The sequence below is a fragment of the Engraulis encrasicolus genome, chromosome 8, assembly GCF_034702125.1.
Source record: "Engraulis encrasicolus isolate BLACKSEA-1 chromosome 8, IST_EnEncr_1.0, whole genome shotgun sequence".
Taxonomy (NCBI): Eukaryota; Metazoa; Chordata; class Actinopteri; order Clupeiformes; family Engraulidae; genus Engraulis; species Engraulis encrasicolus.
This window is the reverse complement of record NC_085864.1, coordinates 12,387,608-12,402,607: the sequence shown is the minus strand read 5'-3', so window position 1 is coordinate 12,402,607 and position 15,000 is coordinate 12,387,608. Positions and strand designations below refer to the sequence as shown.

At 45.5% G+C, this 15,000-nt stretch overlaps 1 protein-coding gene across 9 annotated transcripts in view; it reads right to left on the bottom strand.

The window, feature by feature from the left end:
• The window catches only part of synrg (synergin, gamma), a 104,121-nt gene that overhangs the window by 24,780 nt on the left and 64,341 nt on the right, over positions 1-15,000 (bottom strand). For all 9 annotated transcript variants that reach the window (XM_063204968.1, XM_063204973.1, XM_063204969.1 and 6 more), the window contains 4 exons: positions 13,877-14,506; positions 5,348-5,523; positions 3,054-3,107; positions 2,519-2,615 (listed from right to left, as the gene is read on the bottom strand). In XM_063204968.1, coding sequence (XP_063061038.1) covers positions 2,519-2,615; positions 3,054-3,107; positions 5,348-5,523; positions 13,877-14,506 — 957 coding nt within the window. The remainder of the gene's footprint in view (positions 1-2,518; positions 2,616-3,053; positions 3,108-5,347; positions 5,524-13,876; positions 14,507-15,000) is intronic.

Sequence of the window (15,000 nt, the reverse complement as noted above, 5' to 3'; positions counted from 1 at the left end):
AGATCTGAGACACACCTGCAGTAAAAGCCCCATGGAGCTCACAGCTCCCAGTACCATCACTACACACGCACACACTCGCAAACAGCTGCCAATACCATCACTACACTCCACTTCATCTCACCTCAGCCGAGGACATCAACACGGACAGCCATTTAAGCCATTCAGAAGCGAAAGTATATTGAGGAATTACGCAGCTTATTTTGAAGGTAAAAATGTTGCAGAAAAAGCATGGCAAATCGCTGTGCAATAGACCTGACGTTTTTTTCCGTCATCATTACAATTAAACATGTTGCATGGCAAGTGTAGGTTGACTACAGGCTAATTTAATGTAACATTTGGAGGTATTTTATAGTTAATTTGGAGTAAACAACAGTGTGGACGTACAGTATAATGCCATGGAATACGATACAGATGTGTTGTCATTTCACTACGTTTTCTCAACCACATATAATATCAACTGACAGTCTGATTTCAGAGCCGTGGAAAAAAATAAAAATAAAAATAAAAATAAAGTTTGACCATGACCGTCATCTGCAATGACTCACTTCCTCGTTCTCTGCTCAGTCGTTTATTTTATATGTAAATTAACACCCATTTTGCGGCACATACGGTATATTCAAATGTCATTCCCAATGTTAAATTAATATTCCCTTTTTTTTCTTTCCATGGGGAAGAAATTCTACCAGAGGGCCTATAGGCAATGGTATGCCATATCTCTTTTTGCTGTACCTGATGATGACAAAAACCAGCATTTAACAAACACACACACATGCACACAAAATGTTGCCACTTTTTTGCTCCTGTATAGGTTATCCATGTCGGAGATGATGGAAACAGCGTAAGGCGTCTGTGATGGGATCAAAGATCAGAGCAGTGTCATCTTGGCCCGCGGCTAGTAGCTTATCTGGGATTCATATGACTGATCCAGGATCTGTGCGCTTGGCTTTTTTTTTTGTCTGTGGGTGCGGGTGTGTTTGTAATGTAGCTGGAAGTCTCCGTATAAGAGAGTGGAAAAGTCTTAATAGATGAGTGAGAGAGAGAGACAGACAGACAGTGTGTGAGAGAGAAAGAGCAAGAGAGAGAGAGAGAGAGAGAGAGAGAGAGAGAGAGAGAGAGAGAGAGAGAGAGAGAGAGTGTGTGAGAGTGTGAGTGTGAGTGTGAGTGTGAGTGTGAGCGTGAGTGTGTGTGTGTGTGAGTATCAGCAACAGCTAACATCTTATTTGGGCTTCATGTAGCTGATCTATAATCTCTGCTCTCGGCTCTGAAAGCCCCATGCCAGTGATACTTCAATCAGCCATCTGAGACATTTCATGACATTCACAACTCCGATGCCATTTTGGGTGACACCTTTTATCAGATTCTATTTTGTGTTACATTGTGAAGTTAGAGTTGGTTCACTGCAACAATTAGGATTTCTCTGCTATCATGTAAAGCTGAATTAAAATTAAAAAACAAATACGTTTATGGACTGCAGTACCGTAGACCGCAAGGGTTTCGAAAATGAAGTTCAGATTTTTTTTTGTCATAACATGCACATATGGGCTTATGACACATATGCAGGGCCGGATGAAGATGCACCGAGGCCCCTGGGCTAGAGATTGCTATAGGCCCCAGAGGGACTATATAGGCGGGCAGATTCAGGGACAAAAATTACATAGATAGCATCCTAATTCATACAGCATCATAATTCTAAACAACAATAGGAGATCGTGTGTTTGGCAACAGTGGAGAGGAGTATTCACAACATTCAAAACTTGACTATTTTTTCAATACATCCCTTCAAGGCCAAATGTGGGCCCCATGGCAGTTTGGGGGGCTCCTAAAGTACAGACATGTCTAGCCCGTACGCTAATCTGGGCCTGGACATGTGTTTTTTTCTGCAGCCTCTGAACAACACGAGAGGCAATCTCTCACAGAAAAGATGGTGTTAGGCTCCTGTATGGCCACGTAAGCCCAACAAATCAAAGCCAATCCTTATACTTTTTGCACGGAATCTGTGACTCAACAAAGCATGCAAATTGGTTGCCCACGCAACAGTGTTCTGCCTATGTGTGAATTGCCTTTGTTGTGTGTGATTGTCTGTGTAGGATTTCACGAGTCTTTGGTAGTAGGGGAAGGATTTTATGGGAAAACGTATATGCTATTGTGTGTCAAACCAACCCTGCAGGTACTTTAAGCTGTGGGCTTTGACTGTGGCTTGTGTGTATGTGACCGTATACTGTAGGCACATAATCCATGGTGTGTGATTTTACGTGTCTGTGCACGCATGTGTGTGTGTGTGTGTGTGTGTGTGTGTGTGTGTGTGTGTGTGTGTGTGTGTGTGTGTGTGTGTGTGTGTGTGTGTATGTGTGTGTGTGTGTGTGTGTGTGTGTGTGTGTGTGTGTGTGTGTGTGTGTGTGTGTGTGTGTGTGTGTGTATACTGCAAACCCCTTCATGCTGTGGGACTGTGTGTTTGTGTGTGTGTGTGGGTGGGTGCGTGCACATGTGTATGTGTGTGTGTGCGCGTGTGTGTACTTACCCAGTAGGTACTCCATGCCTTGTGCTGACTGGATCACCTCCGTGCACACAGTGGAGCTACTGATGCCGTTCAAGGTGTTGTTGGCTGTGGTGATGACCTGAAGGAGAGAGAGAGAGAGAGAGAGAGAGAGAGGGAGAGGGAGAGGGAGAGGGAGAGGGAGAGATAGAGAGAGAGAGAGAGAGAGAGAGGGAGAGGGAGAGGGAGAGGGAGAGGGAGAGAGAGAGAGAGAGGGAGAGAGAGAGAGAGAGATGTATGACAGGAGGGCAAGAGAGAGAGAGAAAGAGAGAGGAATGCATGGAGACATGAGAAAGAAAGAGTCAAGTCACAGAGTGAAAAGAGAATGGCAGTATTACCAATTTCAATGGAGCTCTTGTTTATGTCTGAGTGTAGAGAGGGAATGAGTTCCTCTAAGTGTGTGTGTATGTGCACACTGCATACGTCTGAAATGTAGCCGGGTGGCTGGGTGTGTGTGAAAGAGCGTGTGTGTGTGTGTGTGTGTGTGAGTGTGTGTGTGTGTGTAATTTCTTTCGTCTACCTGCAGGGCACTCTCCAGGCACCTCTGCCACTCGTAGGCGTAGCGTTCGCTCTCCTGCAAAGCCAAGACCAGACAAGAAGAGAGGAGAGGAGAGGAGAGGAGAGGAGAGGAGAGGAGAGGAGAGGAGAGGAGAGGAGAGGAGAAGAGAAGAGAAGAGAAGAGAAGAGAAGAGAAGAGAAGAGAAGAGAAGAGAAGAGAGAGAAGAGAAGAGAAGAGGAGAGGAGAGGAGAGGAGAAGGGATAGGAGAGGAGAGGAGAGGAGAGGAGAGGAGAGGAAAAGGGAGAAGAGAAGAGAAGAGAAGAGAAGAGAAGAGAAGAGAAGAGAAGAGAAGAGAAGAGAAGAGAAGAGAAGAGAAGAGAGGAGAGGGGAGAGTCAGACGTCTAGACTCAAACATACACTCACATTATCTTTCTAGGCGCACAAACACACATATGGTACACACACACGGTACATAATCTTATATACACACACACTCACAATAAGCCAGCCAGCCAGTCAGACATGCTTCAGTACAGCAGAAACGAATGTCTAACAAAGAAGTACATCAGAGAGAGAGAGAGAGAGAGAGAGAGAGAGAGAGAGAGAATGAGAGAATGAGAGAGAATGAGAGAAATACTAACAGAGAGAAGAGGAGGCTGCTTCTTTGTCTGTCTGTTGCTTTCTCACTTTACAAGGCAATCTCTTCTACATCTGTTCGTGTAATGTGCAGTGTCACTATAGCATTTTGTCTTACAATGGTACTGGAAATAGGCCCCTTCAACTGAACAGATACGGTAGAGGGGGGAGAGGAGGAGGAGAGGAGGAGGAGGAGGAGGAGGAGGAGGAGAAAAAAAGGAGGGGGACTGGGTGAAAAAGAGAGAAATAAAATGACCGGACAGAGAGGTAGGAAAATAGAGTGATAGTGCCAGAAGAGGCCTGAGGTGGTGAAAGAGAGAAACGGAGAAAGAGCAACATTAGGAGAAGATAGAGAGAAACAGACAGTAAGACAGACAAAAGAGAGAGAGGAAAAGAAAAGAGAGAGGAGAGACAGACATATGAGGGAGAACAAAAATGTGTGTGTGTGTGTGTGTGTGTGTGTGTGTGTGTGTGTGTGTGTGTGTGTGTGTGTGTGTGTGTGTGTGTGTGTGTGTGTGTGTGTGTGTGTGTGTGTGTGTGTGTGAGTGAGTGAGTGAGTGAGTGAGTGAGTGAGTGAGAGAAAAAGAGAGAGAGAGGAGAGAGAAAACGAGATAGAGAGAGAGAGAGAGAGAGAGAGAGAGAGAGAGAGAGAGAGAGAGAGAGAGAGAGAGAGAGAGAGAGAGAGAGAGAGAGAGAGAGAAAACGACTGGGTAAAAGTACTGTCTGTGTGGCGAAGGGCAACTAAGGGCAGAAGATGGGCTGATAAGACTCTAAGTGCACTAATGACAGACAAAGAGAACAGAGGCCCAGACAAAATGGAGCACAATCATGCCAGAGACGGGGAGAGAGAGAGAGAGAGAGAGAGAGAGAGAGAGAGAGAGAGAGAGAGAGAGAGAGAGAGAGAGAGAGAGAGAGAGAGAGAGAGAGAGAGAGAGAGAGAGAGAGAGAGAAGAGGGAGAGAGAGAAGAGGGGAAGAGAGAAGAGACGAGGCGGAGTGATTTGGAAAAGTAGAATCAGGACATTGAAAGGCTGAGAGTAGTGAAGGTCAAAGGAATTAAGGTGCAGACGCAAAGACATTTTGAGAGAGAGAGAGAGAGAGAGAGAGAGAGAGAGAGAGAGAGAGAGAGAGAGAGAGAGAGAGAGAGAGAGAGAGAGAGAGAGAGAGAGGGATTGAGAGTAATAGATAGAAAAAGAGAGAGTGAGAGAAATAGAGACTTTATGGTGAGGACTTAGTGTTGGGACAGAAGATTGCCTTATGTGTGTGAGGATACAGCACGTCATAAATAAGTTAGGGAGTGACTGATGGAGAAAGAGAGATAACTTGGAGAAGAATGTGAGTATGGCGATGCATAGAGCAAGATGAGAGGAGAGAAACAGAGGAGAAAGAGAGAGAGATAGAATGACAAAAGACCGTGAGTCCGGGAATTTGAGGCCGAGAGATACAGAGAGGGGGGTGGGGGTGTATTGGGATCAGTGAAGTGAACTGTGAAGTAGAAGGCAAGGAGAGAGAGAGAGAGAGAGAGAGAGAGAGAGAGAGAGAGAGAGAGAGAGAGAGAGAGACAGAGAGACAGAGAGACAGCAAAAGCATGAGTGTGTGTGTGTGTGTGAGAGAGAGAGAGAGAGAGAGAGGCAGAGTGACAGAGAGACACAGAGAGAGAGAAAAAATTAGTGTGTCTGACCTCCACCTCCCCGGTCAGGTCCTTGTACTTGTCCCGGATGACAGGCAGGGCGGCGGGCTTGTCACTCAGGGTGCTGGAGCGGTCCCTGAAGGGCGCCTCGGGGGCCAGGGTCGGGGCCGACACACCACCAGGGCCCAGCTCCTTCTCACCCAGACTGTGGCTGCGCTTATGGGAGCCTGGGACAAATCACAGATAGAGGCACACAGACACACAGACGCAGACACACACAGACACAGACACAGACACAAAAATAGACAGACAAGGAAAGAGACTGCAAATTACACATCCACCTCCTCAGAGAAGCATGAAACCATGTTTAAGTTTAAGTTTAAATACGTCTGAATATACAATGGTGCAACATGCGTCTGCCCCCCCCATACCGGCTCCAGTTTACATCCAGACATTTTACTGGATACTTTTTCAGCTTCAATAAACAGTTTATGACACGAGCCTTGTGTGAGCCTCATTTTTGTTACTTTGTTACTTGTTTGAGCCTCATTTTTGGTTCTATACCATAAACGGGCTACTTTGTCCAGGTTCGAGTACGGCCGGGGTAATTTCTAGCAGGGCTTTGAACCGTTATTTTTTTCCAAACGTTCCGTTCCGAACAGAAACGGAATTATAAAGTTTCCAGTTCTGAGTTCCACCAATAAATTGACGTTCCCGAACCGGTTAGAACCAAAAAATATTGTTCCCGGAACGGTTAATTTCGTTCCTGTCAGCTGATTACTCCCCATAGGCCTAACTGACGTTAACCAAGAAAGACGGAAGTGCAAATGAGTCAGCCTACATTCAAAACTATTTATTCAAACGGATGAAAAGAATATCCTCCAGAATTTTGTCATTCAGGGATGACCTAAGCGGAGAAGCAGAGAATAAACCTCAATGATGAAAATGTGCCCTCCATGCTGACTTGGGAAATTGTGAGTTTGTGCATATTTGAAGCGGCCATGGATGCCCAATAACGTCGAACATTGTCGGCGCGCTTTACACGCGCTTCCCTGCAATGTCTTACAATAATGCAATTCAAACTCTGTCCTTTTGTATGACAGTGGTTTCTCTTAACACATTGAGTACCGACGACGTAATAATGCGTTTTTCACGCCCATGCGTTGTATACCAAAACGTAAAGATGCGTTTTTGCATTTAAATATCATATTTTGAATCTACACCCTTCAATGGACAATATATGTGATTTTGGTAGCTCTGTGATGGACATAAATGACAACATTTGCAGTCCAAAGTTGTTTGATTGTTATGATGTTTGAGTGTTATGATTTGGATATTTTAATTTAACTTACCAAGATGTCTGGATGCCAACCCATGTCGCCTATCGCGCTGCCTGCATTGATTTCCCTAGTACGGTCACTGTAGCATGTGTTGTCTCTGACTTCACGCAATAAACACCATTGTATAGTGCCTGGAGTATCTTGAACTTTCTGGACTTGCTAGACTTTTACCAGATCCTTGGATCCAAATGGCACCCGATATGTGATTGCAGTAATGCGCTCCGATTTGGACGTTTGATCGCCAAAAAGATAAGTTTCTGTGTCGTCCTGTATGTGAGAAGCCAGAAGCTAGCATGGCTACATATCATGATTCCCTGATTGTCGCTCCCAACGCAGGACGCTCCCCTGTCGGCTCGCTCCCACTAGCCAGACTATCGATCCGGGTGGGACTACACGTCCGGGAGTGATAGAAACACCTGGGACTACACGTCCGGGAGCGATCTCAGTTGGGAGTGTCCATCTGCCACCGCATATGATTCGGATCGGATGGGCTAGGCTACATCTAAGCATCATATCATTTGGATTTGTTGTCAATGTTGGGCTATTATTTCGGGAGTCATCGGGAGCTATTTAAGCAAATGTGTGCAAAGAGTTTGTGATCAGTCCACGTGAAAAACGGGGATTTCAAAGGGCATCGATTGCTGGTGTCGTAGTGTGACAGAGCAGGAGGTGTGCTGCCGTATTCGTGAATCGTGCTATGTTGTTGTTTCCCTAGTAGCCTACGATCGGTAGCGTGTATTGTGTCTGACTTCACGCAATAGGTAAACACAGAGACCATTGTATATCGTGCCAGGAGTATCTTGAACTTTCTGGGCTTGCTACCTAGACCTTTACCAGCTCCTTGGATCAAAATGGCACCCGAATTGTAATTGGAGTAATGCGCTCCGATTTAGAAGTTTGATCGCCAACCAGATAAGTTTATTTGATTATTCACTCCTATGTTGAACTGTCTTCCTGTATGTGAAAAGCCAGAAGCTAGCATAGATGGCTACATATGGATCGGATGGGCTACATCTAAGCATCATATCATTGGGTTTTGTTGTCAATGTTGGGCTATTATTTCGGGAGTCATCGGGAACTATTTTAGCAAATGTCCGACCTTCTGCATGTGTGCAAAGAGCTTGTGTTCAGTCTGTGTGAAAAAACGTGGATTTCGAAGGGCATTGATTGCCGGTGTCGTAGTGGTTTAGAGCAGGAGGTGTGTCTTGACGTGCAGGAAGATGTGTGTCAGAGCTAACCTTGCACCAAATTGTGATTAAAACCAACTCATCCCCTTTCAAACTCGTCACATTCTGAAGAAGCGCACCCTTCACAAAAACCTCAATATCTCCGATTGTAGCTGAATTCCATGGATACCCACTTCGGTTTAGCGTGGGTTTACTCGGCAATAAAAGCTCGTAGAGACACACAGTTTTCACCTACTAAGAGGGCAGCGTCTCCACTTTCAAACGAGTCATAACATATTTCAGTGGCCCTATCACATAATAAGCTGTGAGTCTACAAAAAAACGTAAAAAAGGGCTTAGAACGCTGGTATTCTACGACATAATTCCGTGAGCACCGCCGGTATTCAATGTGTTAATTAAGATGTAGAGTGAAGACTTTGTAATCTACAACTCTCTCTCCATTCAGTCAGAGAATGTCTGATGTCACACAGGACGTGAACCTCAGCCGTCATGGTAACGTGCGCAGGAAAATAATTACTTTTTTTTTTTTAGTTTGAGGAACGGTATTAACCGGTATTAACCGGTTACCATTATTTTTAAATAAGTGTTCCCGTTCCAGAACATAAAAAATAATAACGTTTCCGGTTTCGTTTCTTTTCCCTGTAAAATACAAAAAGTTCCTGGTTTTCGTTTTCGTTCCTTGAACCGGTTCGAAGCCCTGATTTCTAGGGCTGTCCACGACCAAGGATTTTGTTGATCCACCAAAGGTCGTCATTTACTCCGACTAATCGATTAATGCCCACCCCCCTGCATTTTTTTTTTCACATCCCTACAGTGAACAGACATTTAAGTTACTAACACCCAGTCAGATATCATGAATGATATTATCTCAACTGGACACAGAACATTTTTTGGGGTAATTTCCCAATCCCACTCACTTCCTGGCATAATCTATAGTTTCTCATCAATGAAAAGCTGTAAATGTTTCTCCAGGCCTGAAAAATGATGTGCTGCAAACATTTCATAACAGTCATCATTGAAACATTGAGTAAATTCCCAGCCGTACATTACATTACACTTAGCTGACACTTTTATCCAAAGCGACACAGTTCTGTACAGGGTATTGGTTACAGTCTGTGCAGCAATGTGGGGTTAGGTGCCTTGCTCAAGGGCACCTCAGCCATAGACTAAAGTTGGGAGTGGAAGGGTAGGATTCAAACCTGCTACGCTCAGATTTAAAGCCTGTCTCCTTAACCATTAGCCACATATACCCCACATGTAGGGGGACATCGTACATTGCTGCACTGGTGCCTAGCTCGAATAAGATGAAGCAGAGTTTTGGCAAGGGCACACACAGGAATACAGTTACAGCAGGATAGCAACACCTTTTAGGGAGAAGACAATTCAAGTTGAATACCTGACAACGGTGAGAAGTCTGCACACTTAAAGGGACAGTTTGGTCAATTTCAACATGCAGTTGTAATGCTCACACTACCCTGGACTTGTCAGTGCCTGAGATTTTTTTTTCTTCTTCTTCAGCCGTTTCCGAGATCCTGGTCATTGTAATGGGGGCAGCTCTTTGTTTACATTTCAAAAAAACATTTTTATTAATTCCCAAAAACATCCAAAAGGTTATAAAACATCAGCAGACAACTAGCAAACAGCAGTACCTTTTGGGAAAATATTTCGAGTTGGCCTATGTTTCATTTTTTAAAAATGTAAACAAACGCTGCCCCCATTAGAATTGCTCATATCTCGGAAAGGGCTGAGCCAAAAAATGTGGCATCACCAGGTACTGACAAGTCAAGGGTAGCGTGAGCAATACAACTGCATGTTGAAATTGACCAAACTGTCCCTTTAACATGCTTTTTTATTGTCTTATTATTTCATGGCTGGATTACGTTTCATCTTCAACCGTCTTCATCAGATTCATCAGGATTTTAAGTGGTGTGGACTTCTCGCTCAAGAAACTACAGTCAGCCTTTCTCCTGCACATTTTCCTGGGATGTGCACAATCTCCTCCTATAACTGAATACCTGATAACAACCCATTATTGGGTTCTAAATATCCATGCCAGACAAGAATTTCTTGTCAGCATGTACACACTTCAGTAGCAAGCGCCAACAAAGACTGTCAACACAACGTTCCCAATTCCTGCCTGACTGACAAGGAGGCTCCAGAATTAGCAGACACTATTAACATGAGATGTGGACTTGTGTGTTAGAGAGAGAGAGAGAGAGAGAGAGAGAGAGAGAGAGAGAGAGAGAGAGAGAGAGGGAGAGAGAGAGAGAGATACTTCCAGTGGAAGTAAGAGCAAAGGAAAAAGACAAAATGAAGGGAGAGCGAGATGAAGGGAAGGATGAGGATAATGAGCATATTTAGAGGTGAGACTAAGGCAGGCTAATATTTTTTCAGCTCTCATACTGGAATTTATTATATCCCCGAAACGCGGAGCGTCGGGGATGTAATGGTTTTGCGTGCGCCGCCGCCGCCGCGTCCGCGTCCGCTGCGTCCGCCGCGTCCACCGCCGCCGCGTAAGGTCTTTCGTGTTAACGCGATAACTTTTGAACGGATGTTTGGATTTGTCCCAGATTTTTTGGGTGAATGCTCTAGGGCAGGTTCATGAACTGATTCGAGTTTGGAGGTCAACACTTTCAAGATGGCCGAATTCAAGATGGCCGAATTTTTGTTTGGTCCATAACTTCTGACCGGGTGGATGGATTTGTCCCAGATTTGGTGTGTGAATGCTCTAGGGTAGGTTCATGAACTGCTTCGAGTTGGGAGGTCAACACTTTCAAGATGGCCGAATTCAAGATGGCCGAATTTTTGTTTGGTCCATAACTTCTGACCGGGTGGATGGATTTGTCCAGATTTGGTGTGTGAATGCTCTAGGGTAGGTTCATGAACTGATTCGAGTTTGGCGGTCAACACTTTCAAGATGGCTGAATTCAAGATGGCCGAATTATTCTTTGGCCCATAACTAATGACCGGGTGGATGGATTTGTCCCAGATTTTGTGTGTGAATGCTCTAGGGTAGGTTCATGAACTGATTCGAGTTTGGAAGACAACACTTTCAAAATGGCGGAATTTTCATTTGGCCCATAACTTCTGACTGGGTGGATTGATTTGCCCGGTAACACCTTATTTTAATGGTTCACCATTTCGGTGAATCTACCATATTAGGTACAGTGTAATAACCAATGTAACAACCCATGTAATACTAGTGTAATACCAGTGTAACAATATGCAATATCAGGTACAGTGTAATAACGAGTGTAACAGTATGCAATACCATGTAATATAGTGTAATATCAGTGTAACAATATGCAATACCATGTAATACCACTTACGCACAAACACATGATGTAAGTAAAAAATTACATTGTATTAAATATTGTTACACTGGTTATTACACTGTACCTAATGTGGTATATCCACTGAACCATTAAAACAGTATTACCATTTGCCCCATTTTTTTGCTTCATTTTCACAATAGTCGTTTGGTTTTAAGCCTATGCACGTCATGTCACGTCTGTATGTATCATATACGTTTACGAAATGGTGGACGGGAGTGGTAGGAATGATGGGGGACTGGAAGCGTCGCGTTTCGGGGATATACCTTAAGCAGTCGAAGGCGACTGCACAGGCAGTCTAGTTTTGGAGTGGAAGTGTGAGAGCCATGGAGAAAGACAACGACAAAGAGGAGAGAGAGAAAGAGGGAATAGATATGTGTCTATTTACACATGTGTGGCAAGCTTAGCTTACCTCCGCTGTGTGTGTGTGTGTGTGTGTGTGTGTGTGTGTGTGTGTGTGTGTGTGTGTGTGTGTGTGTGTGTGTGTGTGTGTGTGTGTGTGTGTGTGTGTGTGTGTGTGCACATTCTAACCCAAACACCAGCTCATAAATCAGGAGCAGGTACCATCCACATCTTTGCACCTGGGCGCACGCACCGGAGTGTGTGTGTGTGTGTGTGTGTGTGTGTGTGTGTGTGTGTGTGTGTGTGTGTGTGTGTGTGTGTGTGTGTGTGTGTGTATGTGTGTGTGTGTGTGGTTGTGTAGTGTACTCAAAACACAGCAGATCTTCCATGCTGTGGAATTCTATCTGTGTGCATGTTAATGGGTTGTGTGTGTGTGGGCGAGCACGTGCAGGAGTCCTTCAGCTTACCAATACCGTACTAGTCTTCAAATAAATCAACACAAACACACACACACACACACAAAACACACCTGCTCAAGACACACTTCCTTTCCAAGGACGAGGTGTGGCTGCCACGAACACTTCATTTGCTGCAGATGATAATGATGTTACCTGGTGTTGCTGGAGGTAAGGACGCCATGATGCATTATTCAACACACCTCTCCCACCTACCGCACACACACCACTTGATCCAGCTCTCTCTCAAACACACACACATTAAAGGATAGTTCCGGCGTAAAATGAAAGTTTCACCATCGCTTTCCCATGCCACATAATGTATCTAATGATGAGCCATTCCGGGCAATGCCGCGCCGTTATGGAGTTAGCTAATTTTAAGCTTTTTGGTGAAAAACGCAGCCAACGCATCACGGCGGGGCCAATTATAAACCTATTCTTTTCTGATGTTTCCCCGCTATAAACAACTTCAAAAACGCTACACACTTCATCACAAAGGTCTCGTCAATCAAACCGAGGCAATCAAACCGTGTCTCACTGTTGCAACTCTCTGACCCGGATGCAGGCTACTCAATCAGGTGGCTAGGTAGGCTAAACATGGTCCGCGGTTCGCACCGGCTGCGACCGTAAAATGAAAAGCTGGAACCCCGACCGTTTTCACCGACTGCCACTGTCTAAACCAGCCATATTACGGGAATGGCTAATAGCATTAGAAGTGGACGAAACTGGCGTAAAAACCCGGAGGGATCGCTACTACCGTGTGTGGAGGGAGCATTTCGAGGATGATGGATGATGGCTACAAGAAGAGTAAGGGAGATGGAACACCTAAACGAAACCGTCTAAAGAGGAATGCTGTGTCAAAAAGGCGCATGGCTGGAGGTATGTTTGAAGAGAGAGAAACATGTGTAAATGTGTCTGGCTCATGAATCTTGACTGTCTGTGAATCTGTGAAACTGGTTGCAACACCGCGCGTCTTTGCCAGCAAGCACTCTGTTTTGGGAAGGCATAGCCTACAGGTACAGTAAATGTAGCCCACTACAGGAGATAAATACACTGTCAAAACAAACTGAAATGTGCACGGTTACTCAAGGCATTTTTCTATACAAGGCACAGATGTTCATGATTTAACACACCCTCATTTTTTCTTAAAGACCTGAATTCACAGTTGCACTGCAACAAAAAAAAACGTAATCACACATGAAATTGAACGTGGACATAATTTACCACTTATTTAGGCGCGAAAAAAATGGGGACACTTCTGGTTACATTCGGGACAATACAAAGTGGAATCTGGGACCATTGCGGGACACAAAGGAAAAAAGTTAATTTCGAGCCCATAATGGCACAATGGAGACCATATGCGACCAGCGCTCCTAAATAGGAAACGCTAAAGAGAAAGAGTGTGCGTGTGTTCATGACATAGCTGAGTTCACACAAGGCTGTTTGAGCAGCTACTGCGCTGCCACCTGTTGCTCTGCTGAAGAACAGCAGCCTAAATGCACAGAGAGAGAGAGAGAGAGAGAGAGAGAGACGGAGAGAGAGACGGAGAGAGAGAGAGAGAGAGAGAGAGAGAGAGAGAGAGAGAGAGAGAGAGAGAGAGAGAGAGAGAGAGAGAGAGAGAGAGAGAATGGGGGGATACTGGGATGGTTTTTGATATCATACATCATGTGGTTGTTTTCTGGACTGAGGCGTAACAGAAATGAATGGTTAAGGAGATGGGCTTTAGATAAGAGGATTGCAGGTTCGCATCCCACCCTTTCACTCCCTACCCTTCCACTCCATGGCTGAGGTGCCTTTGAGCAAGGCACCTAACCCCATACTGCTCCAGGGACTGTCACCAACACCCTGCAATACATGCAAATTGCTTTGGAAGAAAGTGTCAGCTAAGTATGATGCAATGTAATTATAATACTATGAGGACTCACCTTGTACACTGAGGTCGAAGGTGGCCAGCTCGTTCTTGATCATCTCCTCGCTGGATTTGACCTTGGTCTGGCTGCTGGCCTTCAGGAAGTCCAGCTTGCCGAACTTGGGTTTGTCACCCTGGAAGGCCCCGAACTCGTCCCACGCCTCCGAGCCGGCCGTGGCCTCCACCGCGACCTCTGACCCCGACACCGTTTCCACGGCGACGACCGGAGGCGAGTCCGACTTCTCGGACACGGTGCTTGCGAAGTCCCCAAAGTCGTCGTCGTCGTCGTTGATGTCCGCTGCCACGTCGTCCTCGCCCATTGGCATGCCGCCACCGCCGGTACCGCTGAAACGGGCAAAGGCTTCGTAGCGGTCGCCGCCGCTGGAGCCGCTGTCCTCGCTGGCGAAGGCAGACGTGGTGGTCAGCTTGGGGACGCCGCTGGTCTGGGTCATGCTCTCCGAGCTGCCGAAGGAGCCGGTGTCCTGGCGATGGGCAACGCCGCCGGTCTGGGGTCCGAGGCCTCCTCCACGGTTGGATGACAGGTCATCGCGGTCCGACCAATCGTAGCTGGCCCTGCTACTGCTGCCGCCGCCGCCACCACCACCGCCCGTCATGCCGAACGGGTCGAACTTCAGCTCGTCGGAATCTGCAAACAGCACAGACACTGAAGGGCTCTCCTAATCTCAAGTGGAATGCTGGGTAAATACTTATATAGACAAATTCAAGAGTAATTCTTAAAAAATGGCTGCTTTGATACGAACCACATTACAGCACTACATCACCAAAGCTAACCATTAAAAAAAACCAAAAAGCCCTCATATTTCTCATTATTTCTGGTGGGTGAGTATTTACTACGGTAGTCTTTTATCTGAAACATAATCAATACATCCAGAGGCAGAGCGTTTTTCAGTTCTTACCTATGAACCACAGCACTAACCACAGAAAGACTTTCATTACAAGTCAGTACCTTTCTGATTGCTTGCCACAGACGTAGCAGGAAGGGCGGACAAAAATGTTTATCTCACATCTCCACGCAGTAAGGAAAAAAGAAATCGGCTCCAGAGTTCAGATTAAAAAGCCTCATGCTACAAAGTTAGCAAGCTGATTTCAAGAGACCAAAGTACCGCAGGTGGAACACAT